The sequence below is a fragment of the Cinclus cinclus genome, chromosome 14, assembly GCF_963662255.1.
Source record: "Cinclus cinclus chromosome 14, bCinCin1.1, whole genome shotgun sequence".
NCBI classification, from domain to species: domain Eukaryota; kingdom Metazoa; phylum Chordata; class Aves; order Passeriformes; family Cinclidae; genus Cinclus; species Cinclus cinclus.
The window spans coordinates 775,745-793,013 of record NC_085059.1 but is presented as its reverse complement, the minus strand read 5'-3'; the positions used below and the strand labels follow the sequence as shown (position 1 = coordinate 793,013).

The window sequence follows — 17,269 nt, the reverse complement described above, 5'->3', positions numbered from 1 at the left end:
GAGGGAAGGGACAAAGCCCCTCAAAACAAAAATACACATACACACACTTTACAAAATTTGCACTCTAATCACCTGACACAAATTGCATATAAAGAAATATGTGCATAAAATACAGGGTGTGGTAATACTAAATTATAGTGGCTTATTCCAAAAGTTTGGTTTTTTATTTGACTCAAATCTTAGCCTTGCCTTATTTAAGACAAGTGTGCCACTCAAGGAAGGCTACCTGGGTGCCATTTGCATAGATTTTAAAACTGATCTAAAAAGGAAGTTATGATATAAAGAATGCAGTGTCTTGGTTCTAGCCAAGAAAGGGTTAATTTCTACAGTAGCCAGGACGGGCCATGGCCAGGACCCAGAGGTTATTCTGCAGCATCTCACCTCATTTTCCGGGAAAGTGAAAGGGCTGCCTGCCAGCTCGGGTAGCATGGCAGAGGGAACTGTTGTGTACTGTCAGGGGTGAGAACTCGGGTGCAAATCATTTCTTGCACATTCTTTTCTTAGTATTGTTGCTGTAACTGTTAGTTTTCATTTATGTTTCCAGTAAATTTTTCTTATCTCAACCCATGATCTTTGTTTGCCTTTTGTGCCTCCAGTTGTCCTCTCCAGATCATCAAAATGGGGAAGAGAAGAGGGGAGTGAGCAAGGAAGTCATGGTTTGGATTGTTTCTGTAGGAACACTAAATTGAGGAATACCATTCTTAAACCACAACAAGTAAAATACATCTGTGATGTCTTAATAAATACAGCAAGCCAAAATAACCACAGAAGTTTACATGCCTAGCACCAAGGTATTTCACAGAAGAGACACATTTATTTCCAGAGCCCAGACTTCTAAGAATGCTCTGATGCACGTACAGAGACTTTCCTCTGTTCTCTGAAAATTACTGTTTCTCTCAGCTAGATTTCAAATTGCACTTGGACACAGGTGGAACATGAGATACTTTCTGCATACCGTATTTGACTGTCATATGGGACAAAACTGGTACAAGCTTTTTCACTACACAATTGATGATCCACTAGGAGCTATCATTCACAGGGAAGTTTCAGGGCTTAGGTAGAAATTCAAATTAATTACATTGCAGTTTAAGTATTCTCATTAATGTGGTACAATTCTGTATTGTTTATTGTAAGAAAGGCTGCAATATTAACCCAGTACATGCATTTTCCAACATTACTAACAAAACTATGTCAGTTTGTTTTTCACTATGATTGGCAAATGAAAGGAAGTGGTTGCTGAAATAAAAAGGAAAAAAATAAACAAACAAAAAAAGGAAAAACAAACAAAAAACCAACTAACTCCCAAAAATGTACACAGGAGTACTATGTCCAAAAGGAGGAAAGCACATGCTCGCACATTTGTGAGGTGCACCACAAGTTGTGTGTATTTACAACTCAAACCTCTCTCATTCCAGGAAAGTGAAAGTTCAGCTGGCACAGGTACAGATGGCTCAAGTGACCAAATGGGATGGGAAGGGGAAGGGATCCTGTTTTGTTAGTTCATAAAAAGCTGAGGCAGAAGTGTGGTAACAGCTGGAAAAGTAAGCTTACAGATAGGATAGTTGTTGAAGCTAATGCACTGTACTGGTAACAAAGGGGGTGAACAAGCTAGATGTGAACAGGCTCTTTGAAAACTTCATTTCATTTTTAAGTAGTTTTAAAAAGTCTCCAGCTTGAACAGTGGAACTTGGTCATGACTACTTCACACTCAGTCCAACAAATTGTTAACCTAGCACTTTGACTCTGCTCCTCTCCCAGCTCAGCAGAGCTCAGTGAAGGTTGAATATTGCTGACAGACCCAGTGGCTCCACTCACTGAGCAGTCAGTGACATGAGTTTGAAGAGCAGAAATTCATGATCTTGCTGAGCTCAGAACTCAGCATGAAACATGAAGACCGGGAGTAACTGTTCTCAAATCTGCTCTTGGCTTCCCAAGACTACCCCCTAAAGCCACATCCTCCTCACCTCCCTAATCACAGTTATCCCTCTTAGTAGCAGATGAAAATTTATTCAGAGTGCAAGCTGTGACTCCAGACTTATCACCCCCAAAAATCAAGTGAGTGAATTGTTGTATAAAAATGGTTATTTCCCTCCAACTCATGCCCATTGCAAGTACCTGAAGAAAAACCTTACACAAATTCTTTCCTCTAGCAAAGTAAAATTTCTTATTTGGACAAGAAATATTACAATTTAAAATGGTTGTGCAGAGGGAAAATCACACAAAAATTGGGAAACTCCATTCTTCTGGTTTCTTACCTAACACAGCTTCCTCTTTTGCCTGAAAGAAAAGGCATGTTAATGTGAAAAGCCAAATATTCTACTGCAGAAAACGAAATGTAACAACACCACAGAAGACTATTCTTATTTTTAAATAAGGCTTTGCTCATGTGTACAGTCAGTGCTGGTTATTTTCTACATCTTTGAGATCTTAAAGTCAGATATTCTTTTTTCTTCACACTTTCACTTAACTTTAAAACTCTTTTTCCAGTGCACGGGGTTGATGAATTACACTTTTGAGCCTCTCCGTTTTTCTATTTTTTTTAATCTACAAAAGTTATAATTCACTAGATTGAAGTTTTAATAACACACTCCATGCTTCTTACAGCAGCATGCAAGAAGCAATATAGCCTTTGGAGGTTTCTGTTTGGTTGGGTTTTTTTGGTTTTTTTTTTAATTATTGGATTATACCATAAAGTCTACAATAAATCTGATTACAAGCGCTATTTTTCTGAGATCCAGTAAAACACACAACTTCTTATGAGAATTGCTTCCATACAAGCACTGACCATTGAAGTTACATAACTCACTTTCTCAAGGCAGAGTAGATAATTAAGGTACATATTAAGCATTAAAACTACTGCCAGCAGAAAGGAAGTAGCAGCACAAGCAGCTGGAAATTAAAGTCATCATTGAAATCTGTTTGACTATACATAATTTTCACCAGCATTGGTCCTGAGGCCACAGGAATAGCACTTGAGCTGACTTGAAGCTGTAAGGAACACAGGAAGAATGTGGATAGATTTTTATACCCTGGTGAATACTTTAGCTGTACAGGCCCTTTATATATCCATATGAATAATAGTGTTTTCCTGAAATTATTAAAAATCCCATTATTCAAGTGCTGTGCACTCTCGCAAACAGTTTTTCTTCTTGATGCCAAATAAGACTTGATCATGGTGATTCTGTTGGAAGATGAAAAAGAACAAAAGTTACAGCTCTGTTATTGAGGGAACTAGTACTCCTCCTAGGCCAAACAAAACCCCAAACTGCACCACCAAGAAAACAATTGCAAAAATTTTTAGAGAGAAGCAGTTTTTCTGGATTAGCACGATTCAGATTACATCACCTTGCAAGAAAATAATGTTTCTCCAACTTTGATGAGGCAGCACCAACAGGAGCTGAAGAGGGATCTATGCTGACTTGCTGACAAGCCACTTGTGAGCCACCAGCATGGCCTTGCAGTACCTAAGCAGTAGCAGGTGCCTTCTGACCATTTTGAGCTCAGTATCCTGCTGACTTGTGCTATTTTATTTCCTGATTTCCTGAAAGCAGCAGCAGGGCAGATATCACTGAGAAGATGCTGATCCTCAGAGATTCCTCGCTCATTGGATAAACCCATGGCACTGGACAACAAAATGCCTCCCAACTGAGTAACTGGGACTTTGTGCTTATTTTTTGGTTTAGGGGATTTGAAGGGGGAAAACGGATAATTTGTTTAGTTTATTAATTTGATTTAGGTTTTTTTTACTTCTTTGGGGTTTGTTTTGTTTTTGTTTGGGTTTTTTTGTACGTTTGTATTGGGTTGGTTTTTTTTTCGGGGGGGGCTTTTTCAATAAGGAAATGAGGAAAAACTTTAACAATTTAGGGTCTCTAAACTAAACACTATTCAGAAGCCACACAAAATAATTCCGATAGATTACTTTTGGTAATTTTGATAATAGAAAGAAAATAGTATTTAGTGTTAACTGTGTTAACTCCAAATGTAAATGCTAGCTAGAAGTTACAAAAATACACTAATACAGGAAAAATAACTCTAAGGATTGATTGGAGGCAGTTACCCTTTGTCAGACAGTGGAGGTTGTTCAGCCACGAGAAGAGGAAGCTTTAGAGGGGAGAACTTGGATCCCCTTTCAGCTCCTAAAGGGGCTCCCAGAGGGCTGGATAAGACCGGGTTGGAAAAATGCCTGAAGTGACAGGATAAGGGGGAATGGCTTCCCCCTACCAGAGGGCATGGTTAGATGAGATATTGCGAAGAAATTCCTCCCTCTAAGGGTGGGGAGGCCCTGGGACAGGTTGTCCAGAGCAGCTGTGCCTGGCCCATGCTTGGAAGTGTCCATGGCCAGGTTGGATGGGCTTGGAACAACCTGGGATAGTGGAAGGTGTCCCAGGCCAAGGCAGAGGGGTTGGAATGACATGATCGTGAAGGTACTTCTAACCCAAACTGCTCTGTGATTCTACTTCTTACCTCTTCTATCTCCAGGCAGATTTTCAAAGTCTCAGCATGCTAAATAGGTTAATCTGCAGGTGAGGATTCTTGCAGTATACTTCAGGGCAGATTAGCTGGCCTGAGAACAAGACAACATTGCCCAAGTCACTGTAATGTTCCTGGCAGTTTCTGCTCTGGCCTCTTGACATGCCACACTCAGGAGCCTTTGCCAGAATTCCCTGCCAGTATCCCTCAAGTAAATGCCCAGCGCAAGCTTAGGAACCAATTTATTACATGAGGTGGCTTTATTCCTCCCAGAATGGCCAACCCAGGGTCACCTCTGCATTTTCCAAATGAACGCATTTCTTTTAAGAATGCCCTATTGACTGTGCTTTGCGTACACAATTTCTACCCTTCAGTCTTAGTGTAGCAGAGTGTATTTGAAGACTGGGTCTGTCTCTGGAGGAGATGAAAAAAGTGAAGTAAAATTTGGGCTCAGATGTGAGCTGCTTATGTAAGCTGCTCAGTGCTGTGGCTCAGCCTGCAGCATTCCCAGCACCAGCTGAGGAAAAGCCATCCCTTTTACAACACAGCGAGGAGAAATAATGGTGTCAACTGTGGTGTTGCTGCTGACTTCAGCAGAAGCCTCAAGTATTTAACTGATCACAGCTGACTTCCTAACTCGGCTACATCTCCAGGCCAGGGCTGTTGAGTGACACCTCATTCTGAGCAGAGGTCAGGGAGGCATTGAATGCACGTGATTAAATCCCAGTCTTTGGCACATCTACCTCCAAGAAGTCACATGATAAAGTGGTTTCATAAAAGCACAAAACTGTTTGGTGGTTTTAACAGCTAAAGCATCAGTTACTTTTCCAGGGCATTTAAATGTGCACTATTATATTTAAATATATAACATATATAACTGAAACAAGAGAAAAATTGGAAAAAAGAAGGAAGATTACACTGAACTGCTGAGGCAAAGTTGAGAACAGGATTTGAGGCAAAGGACTCCATAAACTGCAGGGATAATATCACACTATTAATCTCATAAGTGAGGCTTAATATGAGAAGATAAAAAAAAAGATGCTTCACCAGTAGATAGTAATACAAATAGACATAAAAAGTCTTAGTAACATGCTTGAATTACAGACTGTTGATGAAGCCAAACCATTATACATGCTCCAAAATTATGATATCAAGTTCGCTTAAAGATATTAGAAAATCCTAAATACTTCAGGGAGTAGTGAAGAATAGCTAGAAATGCATTTTATGCCAGAAAACATCTGCATGACAAACCTGTTATATTGGTGGGCTTTTTTCCCCCCAAAACATTCTCTTTCAACATTGTGCTCAAGAGCTGCTTTTCAAAGCACTGGACTAAAAAGCACATGAACACTATAGAGGTCCTGGAAATCTTCAAGAGCAATACAAGAACCAGAGCCTTTACCACAAAGGTCACATCACACCCTCACTTATGTACTCCAATCTCATAGATGTGTTCTTTTATGAATGCAAAAAGGACTTCATAAGTCTTTCAAAAAAAAAGGTGTCTCAAATGCAAATAACAGCTGAAACAGTCTTTAAAAAGACCAAAAAACCTCACAAACTAAACAAACCAAAATAAAAAAACCCCACAGATTCCTACTCTTGGTAATTGTAGGTGAGCAGCTTGGGTGAATTTAAAGCAAGTTGTGTTTTTATGGTGGTTGTTGTTTTGTCACTTTTTCAAAGAAAAGAGAACCTTTCAGTCAAGGTCAGTCATAAAATATGTATCTTTTGTCACATAACAGACATCTGAATAGGCCATAGAACTATTCTATGATTCTATTTCAGGTCACAGGCTGTGAAATAATTCAGCAGGCCACTGCAATGGCTGGCACAGCCACAACATGCCCCTTGAGCAAGCTGCAGCTAGTGGCAGGCTACAGGCTGGGTATGCTGCACAGAAGAGGACTCCAGATTCAGTTTGCATTATGAAAATGTGTTTGTCAGCATGGGACACCTAATAAATTAAGCTCTCATGTCCCCAGCCAACTAAAAAGGAAAAAAAAAAAACAAAACCCAATTAATAAATGAGGAGCTCCTGTAGTCTCACATCTTCTTCAAAAAGTTCAATGAATGGCACATTACAAGGAGTCTGATGCCCAGATGGTTCTTGACTGGAAAGCAGGGGTTTTTCTAACAGTTATGAATAAACACCTGCAGTAGCTCTTTTGGAACAAGATTAGCAGCATGCGTGTTCCATCACTTTATATTCTGAAAGTTAACACTCTTTACGTCCGTGGTTGCACAGAATTTATCTACGTGGAAATGCAGCAGATCACCCATTCAGTGACATTTAAAGTCTCTCAGATGGTGTTAAGAGGAAGTATTTCATGTGGCTTTAAAATATCAAGACTTTACAGGAAGGCAGTATAAAAAAAAAGAAATTTAATGACTCAGTGAAAATACTTCATGACCTCAAATCACAGCACTGTACAGCAGTATACTTAAGCCTATTAAGATTAGAAAACAGTTTCCAATTACAGACGTTAATTAAAAAGAAGGATCAACAACTAACGTGTAATTTTGCTTTTTCCCCATCTTTTCAACCCAACCCAGTTCCATGTCAAAACCAGACATGGACATCTGATTGCAGGAGTCAGAGATATGAGAGCAGAAATTAGGAGTTTACCTGACTGTGAAAAATGAAGGTACAACTTCTAAAGATTAATATAGGCCTTTTTTCATTGTTCAAGAGCGGAGTGACTAAAAGACACAAAATTATTTCCATGAGACCATCACCATGTGTCTCACTGTAGCTGAGAGAAACAATTCTGTAGAGAAGAGCAATAGCATTTATCAGTCTGTGTCAGCTTTGTGTTTTCTAGTGGCTGGAGACACAAACCAGCCTAGTGCCCAACTGTGCAGTTAATGACAGCACTCTTGGAAAGGGTGCTTCCCAAGTTCTACCCAGGGGAACTGTATCTTAACACTTTCAAGAGGTAAAATTTGCCACAGAGTAACAGCAGTAGATTTATTTTGATGGAAGCAACACAGTTTAGGGGGAAAAAACCCACAATATCACAAAAACAAAAAAGGCCAAAATGGAACAAGAAAACAAAGTACTCCTATCAACCCAAGCAAACGCAAGAACCCCCCAAAATACCAAAACCAAAAAAACCATGAGATGCCTCACCGGATGCTCCACAACTGACAAGCTGGGGACAATCAAAGGCTACACAAAATCAAATTTCTACACAATCAAAAGTGTAGAAAAATATCAGAGCAAAATTATCACTAGTAAACTAATAAGATAAATGCACCTTTAATAGTTATAAGAGCTCAGACATCACCAAGAGAAGGAAAAGCAATCTCTAACCTTCCTAATTGAGCAGTACTAATTTCTGTATGACAGTGAATAGTAACATTTATTCTATAAAGTCGTACAGAGTTGTCATGATCCTAACCTCAATTTCAGTCAATTTACCTCAGCAACTGTAAAAAAACTTGAGGGCCCGAGCTACAAACATCTAACCAGAGCAATACAACATCAGACTAAGCTGGTAGAAGACCTGGCTAGCATAAAGTACATTTTTAAACAGGCTTTTAACAGCTATTTCAATTGCTTCCTTCCTTTGATTATAAAATGTCAGATACCTTGATTTCAAAACAAACCTCATAAAGCAATGTCACATCTTCTGTTTTCAATATTTCTACTCTGAATGTTCTGCTAATGAAAGCACAAGTGGAATTCTTTTCTTTGGTTTGTTGTGGATTTTTTCGCATCTGATTATTGCCAAATAAAACTGACTAACTGGGGAGTGGTATAATGTTTCTTAGGTGGGCAGGGAATGGTGTAATGGAAGAATTTGAAAAGTTGGCTCATCTCTCTAATATTTGGGTGTTTTTCTCCTAATTTATTCTATTAACTATCTTTTCAGGGATGTTAGGTTAGTTGGCCTAGAAATTTGATTTTCCCCACACCATGTTACAGATACAGTAGGCTTTGCTGCTCTTTCCCTATGGCAACTGTGTGTAGCAACAGGCCACATAAACTGTTTTTTGAAGACTAAGGGAAGAATTAGCCTTGAGCCTCTCAGAATTCATGGGCCTTGGCTGTTGTCTTTATTTTCAGTGTATTTTCATTATCTTTTATTGTCATCTCTTAAATCCCCTTTCCAGTTCACGGTAGTTCCTGATCCTTTCTGCTCTTACCCTAACATGTTCTCACTCTTTCATCTGTGTCAGTCTCGTTGAGTGCTTATCTTATCATAAAAGGAGGACCAAACTCCCACAAACAGCAGCCAGCTTTCTTAATATTATCTTCACAGAAAATTATCAGCTTCTCAATCCTGCCCAAGTCTCCTTTGCAAAGGCCTGTTCTCATCTTGTTACTGCTCTCCTTTCTTTCACACAAGACAGTGAACCTTCTCATTTACAAACACCATCACCTAACAGCCAAGTGTCCTGGTTTACAATACAAGATATATATTCTATTACCATCTGAGAAGGGTGATCATCCTTATCTCTGTGGGAAATGTCTTCTGTTGATGGGCCATTGAGTCCTATTGTATAACGCAGAACGGTGATCATCCTTATCTCTGTGGGAAGTATCTTCTGTTAATGGGCCATTGAGTCCTACTGTATAACTGATAAGATTACATCATCCCATTGGGAGATGCTCCAGCCAGGAGGATGAGCCAAGCCTTTCCTACCTAGATAAAAACTGAGGTTTAGAACACCAAAGGCAGCCTTTTTCCACTGGATTCCAGAGGAAGAACCAGGCTTTTTTTTCCCCACATCACTGCTGGACCTTTAGGAGGAAAACTGTACCTTCTACAATACCACTGCTTCAACTGAACCACATCTGTAATCCAGGAGGACTACAGCCACCATTTAATCGCACTGCACCAACACCCTGACTGACAGGTTACCAGGTTGTATTCAGACTCTGTCAGTGGTTTTATTTTTTATTATTGCATGTATTTTGTTTTTCCTTTTTCTCTTCCCTATTAAAAATTGTATTACTGACGTGAAGTCTCACTGGTTTTGCTTTTCAAACCAGTACACCAAGCTCTTTCAGTCCCTCCTAAAATCATGCACTTCTGGAAAAAGATGATAAAGTTTAGTTTATAGGAAAATTCTTTAACTTTACAAACATTTAGTATTATCTCTTGCACTGTAATATCAAGATCAATTCCTGATTGATATAATAATGAACAGCAATTTCTTACCCTGGATATGTTTATGATCAGTAAAAATATGGACATTTGAGGAAGACAACCCAGAACAATTTGAAGAAATACCAAAACAAAGCACATATATCAAAGTGGTTAAAGGGATTTGTATATACTGCACTCTAGCAAAATAAAATTTAAAAGCTAAACAACAAAACTTAATGTTTAGCAAACTTTTCTGTTTCATAATGAAAATAAAATTAATAACAGCTTATTGAACAAATGGTGCAGGACTACTCTGCTAACTGGTCCGAGAGACTCAAGACTCAGCAAATATGCAACTAAGACTGAAACTTGTCACCCCCTTATCTGTATCTGTACTACTAAATGGAGAGTTTCATGTTTGGTGACTGTCAGTAGCAATCCTTCACTGTAGTAACATATTTACACAAATTACAATCCCCACATACCCACCTCCCCAGCCTCTTTGCATATCTCATTATGCAACTGCAAATAATACGAAAACAGATCATCTTTGACAGAAGTTACGAGTGGGCTGTATGATACATTTTCTTTAAGTAATATTAATTTTCTCTTCAGTTTCATTAAAACTATGGATGTGATTGAAGATATTAAGCAGAACTAATGCTGAGTTTTCATTGGAGATTAAAGAGCATAGCCCCTATTTCAGTACTTCTTTTAAATCATGAAAACAGTGGGGTTTTTTTCTTTTCTATTTATATGCAGTTTTGGCAGAAATGAACAGGAATCTCGCCTTCCCTAGACAGTTGGGATCAGAACTGTCTTATTTTCTTCTTTCTGCTCCAATTCATCTCTTCTGCAGAATTAGATTTCGCAGTAATTTCTTGTTCTCTGTATTTTCTCACATCAGTGACTTCCCCACTGCACAATCATTTCAGAAAGGCATTCAGGCTGTAAGTTGCAAGGGAAAATATCTGCAATGCCATTCAACTACATGCAAAAAGAGCAGATGAACAAAAGGTATACGAAAAAGAAAACTGCAATGGCAGAAGTTTGCATTTCACATGACTACTCTTTGGGGAACTAGTAGAAATTTACACTTTAACAGTTATATATTACACCCAATATAGTCCAGTTTTGCCTCTCTGATCTTTTATTCTTCATTAAGAAAAGAATTACTGAAATAGCAGTCCACAAGTCTGACTGGAACAAAGTGTTAGCAAATTCAAATTGAACTTGAAAAAACCCTATTGCATTGATTTCATGAAAGAAATAATAGCTTACATTTTAACTGCTTTTAACCACATCTTAGTACTTCAACAAGACCTACCTCACTTCAATTCACTTCTGGATATAGCACTAACGAGTGACCAGTGAAACCCTCTGCTAAAAACTTACTTTTAGGAAGAGAAGACAACCATGTACATCAGAAACCTGTCATGCAGCCTCCTGTTATGTGACCAGCATTATTTCACCTTGTAATTTGCATCATTTCCCTTGCTCTCCCTCAAAAGAGAAGACTAGCAACTCTGGTACCTGTTCCATGTATGATGAGGCTAATCAAGCAATAAAAATGCACTTCTCACTGAATCAAACCTTGATGCCTGTCATTATTCATAATTTCTCTTTCCACACATTATTCTATTCCACTCCCATTTCTAATATTTTTTTGCATTACTACAGTGCCATTTGTAACAAGATATTTCTGTAATTGTAGTGTAACACATCCTCTGATAGGCATTTATAGAATAAAAATTGAAACAAAGAAAATACTGTGCAATACCATAAAGTATTGGTAAAGAGCCAATAAGTGACATAAAAACCCCTACACTCCAACTTTACTTTTCCAAGCAAACACTTGATATGAATTATGTCTGGGAAGAAAAGTTACAATAAACCTCATCACTCAAAATACCTGCCACAATTTTCTAGTTTTACATCCTGTAAAACTTTCAGATACACTGCATCCTACTGGTCCTCTGCTCAAGAAATAAGAGCTACTCTGAACAAGCTGCTGCTTTAACACTGTGTAACTTGTATTTTTTAAACACTGTCAGACAACTATTACTCAATCATATGGTGCTCTTTAGAACTGAGAGATTCTGGCCTCAGAGGCAACTACCAAATCCTGAGAGAGCAGTCAGTAAGGGCATGAATTATCAGACCTACCTGAATCAGCCCCAGTTTGGAAACAGCTCCCTTGTTTTCTAAGTAGCATTATATACTTTCCTTTCAGGGCTACACCATTGCAAACAATTTTCTAATAAACTTCCAGCAGCCACATCCAGCTGTATGCTTGCACAGACATTAGTTTAGAGGCAGAGGTTTGTAGAGAGTTTTAAAAGGGAGATTAGAACATTATCACTTCCTCTCACTCTCAGTTCTTACAATTAATTTTGCTCTTGACAACAGAAGTGCAATGTACATATATTCAGATTCCTTAAGCAGCACAGCCTTTGTAGAAGAGATAGTTTTTTCTTTTCAGTTCATTTTTCATAGGCATGCAAAGGTTTAACATGCCAAACAGAGGTGTACTTTGCTCAGTGGCTCAGAGGCTGATCATTATGTAGAAAATGTAATTAGATAAGCTGGCATTCTTGAAGAGTGAAACAGAAATTGCAGTCACACACATCATGTGATTAAACGGAAGAGTTTCATAGGGTAAAGTTAAGATACTGAATGGTACTGAACGGTGAAGCTCCAGTAGGTCCAGACTCTTTTCTAAGTGGGCAGTTACTCTGCACCTCAGAGCAGCAGCCACTCCTCTAACAGCAGTGTACGTACAAAAACTCTCACCTTTCAGGGCCATTTGGTAAACACTGAGAAGCTCTAACTCCACTTTATAGAAGCACATTACTATGGGTTCTGTAACCACTTTCCTTATTAAATAACATTTAAAACACTTAGAAAAGTGTAATAAAGAGAGAACTGGTGCATCAGTTCCTTTGGAACTAGAGCTTCCCTCAACTGGAAGGCAGTAGCCCTTATCCAAGGACCGAAGAGGGGCCATTTTGCCACAGGAGGATCAAAATATCTTTTTATATGTTACACAGGTACAGAAGCTCTGGCATGACTTGAACAATTGTAATGAACCTTCCTGAGTCTTTAGGGCATCTAGCAACCTTTACCCTACCCCTGCATTTTCAGAGGCTAGAGTCATGAGGACAAACCTAATGCAGTGTTAGAATGCTCCAAAGGCACAGGATTAATTTCCCCTAAGAGCAGACAGAGCCTGAGTATAACTATGAGGGACCATGGGCTTTCCTTACCATCTCACATAACATGTTAGAGCAGTAGTTGTGATTTAAATTCACAAAGCATCAGAACAGACCACACAGCTGTAAAACACTCAGAATACTTTCTTTCTTGCTGGGAGAGGCTCGGGGGAGAGCAAGATGTTTGAAGACTTTATCACTGCAGCGGAGCAGATAATTAGGCAATTAAAACTATGAAAAGCAGACAAATTACCAGTTCCAGATGAATTACACTGTGAAACAGAATTGGGAGAAGCAAGAAATTAGAAATTAGTGCCTTTGGCAAGCATCTTTAGAGCACAACTGTAAGAGTGGAAGTTCTGAACCAAAGGTGAAAGGGTAGTTAATTTGCAGAAAGTTATCTGGTTTTACAAAGGAATACTTTGAAGGCACTGATTCCTAAAATAATCTTTGTTTCCTTGTGTCAATAATTAGAACACATTCATAAAAATCCAAGAGGTCTCATTCCAGCTTAATTTTTGGTAACCCAGCAAGGCCCTTCCCTCCTAGGTTTTTAATGGCATTAGCAATATCTTCACTCTTACAGGCTTCTTGTTTAATCATTCTGCTCAATAGGAAACCCTCTACAAACTCATTCTTGCCATTTATACTTGCTTCCAGGCCATGGAGATTGTACCACCATTTTACACAGCAGAGTACTGTGAAAGAGCACCTTAACTTCACACAAAATCTTCAAAAAGGCAACCTGGGTGAAGGTGCTCTGCTCATCTGCTGTCCATCACATGTGGTAATATTTCCAGAAGCCTCTTCTACAATCTTCTCTGAAGGTATTGAACATCCATCCCAGCCAAGGAAAATAAGGGAGTTATCCTGCTTACGCCAGCTGCAACAAGGCATGCTTCTCCAGGCATGCTTTCTTCCATGTATACATCTCACTCCACAAAGCTTTCTATCACACAGATGCAAAATCTTCTGCTCTGGTACTAAGAATTTCCAAACGAGAAAATACTAAGAAAGAAACTGGCAAAATTTGCTAGTTCATCTTTCAGAAGTACCAGCTATGTAATTCTTGGCTTACAGCCTCGTAGACTTCCGGCAGATGTAAATCAGGACATCCCAGCCAGGCTGGAGGTTGCGCAGTGGGATCAGGCGTGCCTCTTCCCTTGCAGCCCACTGCAGCGAGAGGCCGCAGTCTTCTCACACCTTGCTGCAGGAAGGACTTCACAGGTGCAGTCCATTTCATTTTACTATTGGAAATAACCATTGCTATTATTAAAACAAGAAGAAGCCATAGAGCACGGCCTATTGAACTGTGGAGTCTCTCCAACTGCAATAACCCCTCAGAATGGCTCAAGCATAAGAAGAGAGTGAAACTTGTGCCTAGTAGAGGATTCTCCTTTTAAAAGGTATTTAGAGTAAAATTAAAATCTCACATTCAACAGTATGAAAGAAATGAGGCGGGAGTGGGATGAAAAACATAGTTGATAATGCTTGAATATACAAAAGCATGTATATGGTATAAATTTACCAAAAAAATAGAGGTATACAACAGTTTCTATTTCTTGGCTTTACATGAAGAAATTTTACTAAAAGAAATACTGAACAATAAGATCTGGGATGAACATACAAATAAACATCATCACTTTTCCCAAAATTTAACAATCTTGAGCAATGTTTTTCTAATCGCTATCTTTCTAGTTACGATTTTCATAGGTAACTATATGGAAGCATTTGTTGTAATTATAGCAGGCCTTTGATGTCTGTGCAACAAACTAATTCATGTGATTTATTCCTTCTTGGATAAGGTTCTCTCAGTTCAAAACACAAGCTGAATGGGAAAAAAAGGAAGTTTATCAGAGTTTTAATTCTTTGAAACCTAGGAATACACTCTTATCTCATCCAAACAGCTTGAACTGGGACACTGGCATGGGAAACAGATGGGTAAACTGTACAACACCATTGCATTGGCTGCAATCACTATGGTAGTGCAGGGCTGGCACATTTCTAAAGGCAGCAGGGGGCAGGGGAAACAGATCTTGGACATTTTACGCTTTAATTTCTAGCTCTCCATACAGTGCTATACTGTTGTCAGACTTAAATGTTCATCTATCCCATTGCCAAAGTGAAGGCAACTGAGGCAGTCTCATTTTATTATTGTATTTGTTATGTCAAGAAACATAAGGGCTGCTTGAAAGCACTGCATTAGACAAACTGCTCTAGATGTATATATGGGAAAATATGACCAGAACACAAATTTCCTCTTGCCTTCAGTGGAGCTCAAACAGATGGCACAAAACATACCATTGATCACTTGTGACTATAATAGCATGCACACCATATACCATTATCTCATGAGCAAAAGCACAAATAAAGTCCACCAAATTCACCATACTGACATGCTGTAGAAAGCAAGATCTTGCAGACATCAATACTACCTTTTCTTCTGAGCATGACAAGTAATTTGTTTTTCTCACTTGTTTTTTACAGTAAGGAAGGCATCTCGGCAATAACCATGAATTATAACCAAAATCTGCAGTTCTTTTGTATGACGTACTTTTATGATTCTTCATTCTTTCCTCTGCTGGTGTTTGGCAAGATATGGATGACGAAGAGGAAGGTGGAAGAAGAAGAATTAAGTACAGACAGATGCCATTTTAAACCAACCTTGATTTTAAAAGCAAACAACCCGTCCAGCATTCTTAATGTGAAGCAGACATTTTTTGGTGCAGATTTCTTTTGCCAGCCAGTAATGTTAATATGAAAAAGCTGTCCAAGAACTACATTTCTTTTCTACTGAGACAGACTGTAAAAATGTTCCCAGTTTCTGCAAAAGTAAACTGCTCTTAACAGTTCTTGGCACTTTTATATTTTCTTTATTTTTTTTTAAAGTTACCTAAGACAGCTTTAGTTAATCCTAAGAAACCACTTAAATTAATCCTTAAGAAACCATACTAGAGCATATGCATGCACTCCAGAGCCAACATAGCCACACACTTCCAAGAATTTTAAACTTATATGAAAAATAAGCATTTCTTTTTTTACTCTTTGACTATGATCACATTAAAAAGAGCTTGACTTTGTATTTTAAAAATGTGCATCATAAGAGAGACTCTTCAGCCTTCTACAAATATCTCTGCTAATAATTTAGTTTCAACCCTATTATCAATTCCCAAAACCATCTCTGCCTCCAACCAAACACACAAAACTTGGAGATGTCTGACTTTCACCTAATCTGACCACATTTCAGCAGACAGGCAGTATTCAAGTATAATATTATTTACAGTTATCAGGATTGTCCACAGAGATCAGTAATACTCACATAATTAGCTGCCAGAGGTGTACTGAGAAATGTCATGAGAGGAATGGCCAACAAAAATAACTTACCTGCGGGCACCAACAGAGGAACTACTAGACTACAAAGAAGAAGAGAGAGTTTATTTTGTTTGTTGATTTCAGTAAAGAGGACAGCATAAATAAGTTTGGTACTCTTTCATTTTTACATGAGTGTAAGTGACAAGCAAAACTTAGATAAGCAAAAGGTATTTCAAATGTATGCAGGAAGCAATGATCTAGATTTTGAAGCAAGGTACACACACATGCTTCAAACTAGCAGAGACAGTAGAACATAAAATGACACAGAGAAATACTTGTTACTGACAGTTAGGAAGTCTTTAAATTTTTTAGGTTTCACATCAATTGTTTTCACAAACACATCTCTGAACACATTGAAGTAACACACTACAGTTGCCAGCCAGGGCAGATTGATTACACAGTCTCATATTAACATTACACAGGTTACAAACTACACAAGTTAGAAACAATTACATAAAGCTTTCCAGCACAACTCCAATCTTCCCTGCACACAGCAACTTCCATCAGAACAGCCAATTCCTAGAATTAAACCAGAACACCTCTGAAGATACAAATAATAAACCCTATCAGAAACCTCCCTCAAGCCTACAAAACTCACCCCACAAACAGAACAAAGGAACGGTATGAAATAAAGTGTTTTCCCTACCTTTTCTAAGAGTGCCTGTGATGAGTTTAAGAACAGCCTGGGCAAATTTGACAATTCCGTGCTTGCACCTCTTTGAACAGCCACTCATGGTTCAGATGGATAGAAAGCCTCTTCTCTCCTTCAAAATTCAGGAATAACAATAAAATTAAAAAGCGAGTCCTTTCCGAAGTTGATGTGACTGTGCAGCGCACAGAACTCTGCTCTGTGCACCGAGCCCCAGACTCTGCACTGAGGCTTGCTGCTCTGAAGCTGCAGGGAGGATTGCGGTGGAGCAATGCACAACTCTTTTTACTTAAAGATACAGTTCTCCCCGTCATCCTCTTGGCCGGGACCGTACACACCTGCCGCGATGCCCTGACAGAAGCTGCTAACACAGCAGCACCTCAGACAGACAGGCGGGGAGAGAGGGTTTGCCTCTGCAAGCTGCGCGGGCTGCCACGCTGGGCACGGGGAATGCAGTAAGAGACGCC

The 17,269-nt window shown here is 38.9% G+C and overlaps 1 protein-coding gene across 2 annotated transcripts in view; it reads right to left on the bottom strand.

Annotated features, from left to right (window-relative positions):
- Positions 1-16,887, bottom strand: part of KCNIP1 (potassium voltage-gated channel interacting protein 1) — a 213,641-nt gene extending 196,754 nt beyond the window's left edge. For both annotated transcript variants that reach the window (XM_062501900.1, XM_062501899.1), the window contains exon 1: positions 16,800-16,887. In XM_062501900.1, coding sequence (XP_062357884.1) covers positions 16,800-16,887 — 88 coding nt within the window. The remainder of the gene's footprint in view (positions 1-16,799) is intronic.
- Positions 16,888-17,269: the final 382 nt, after the last annotated feature.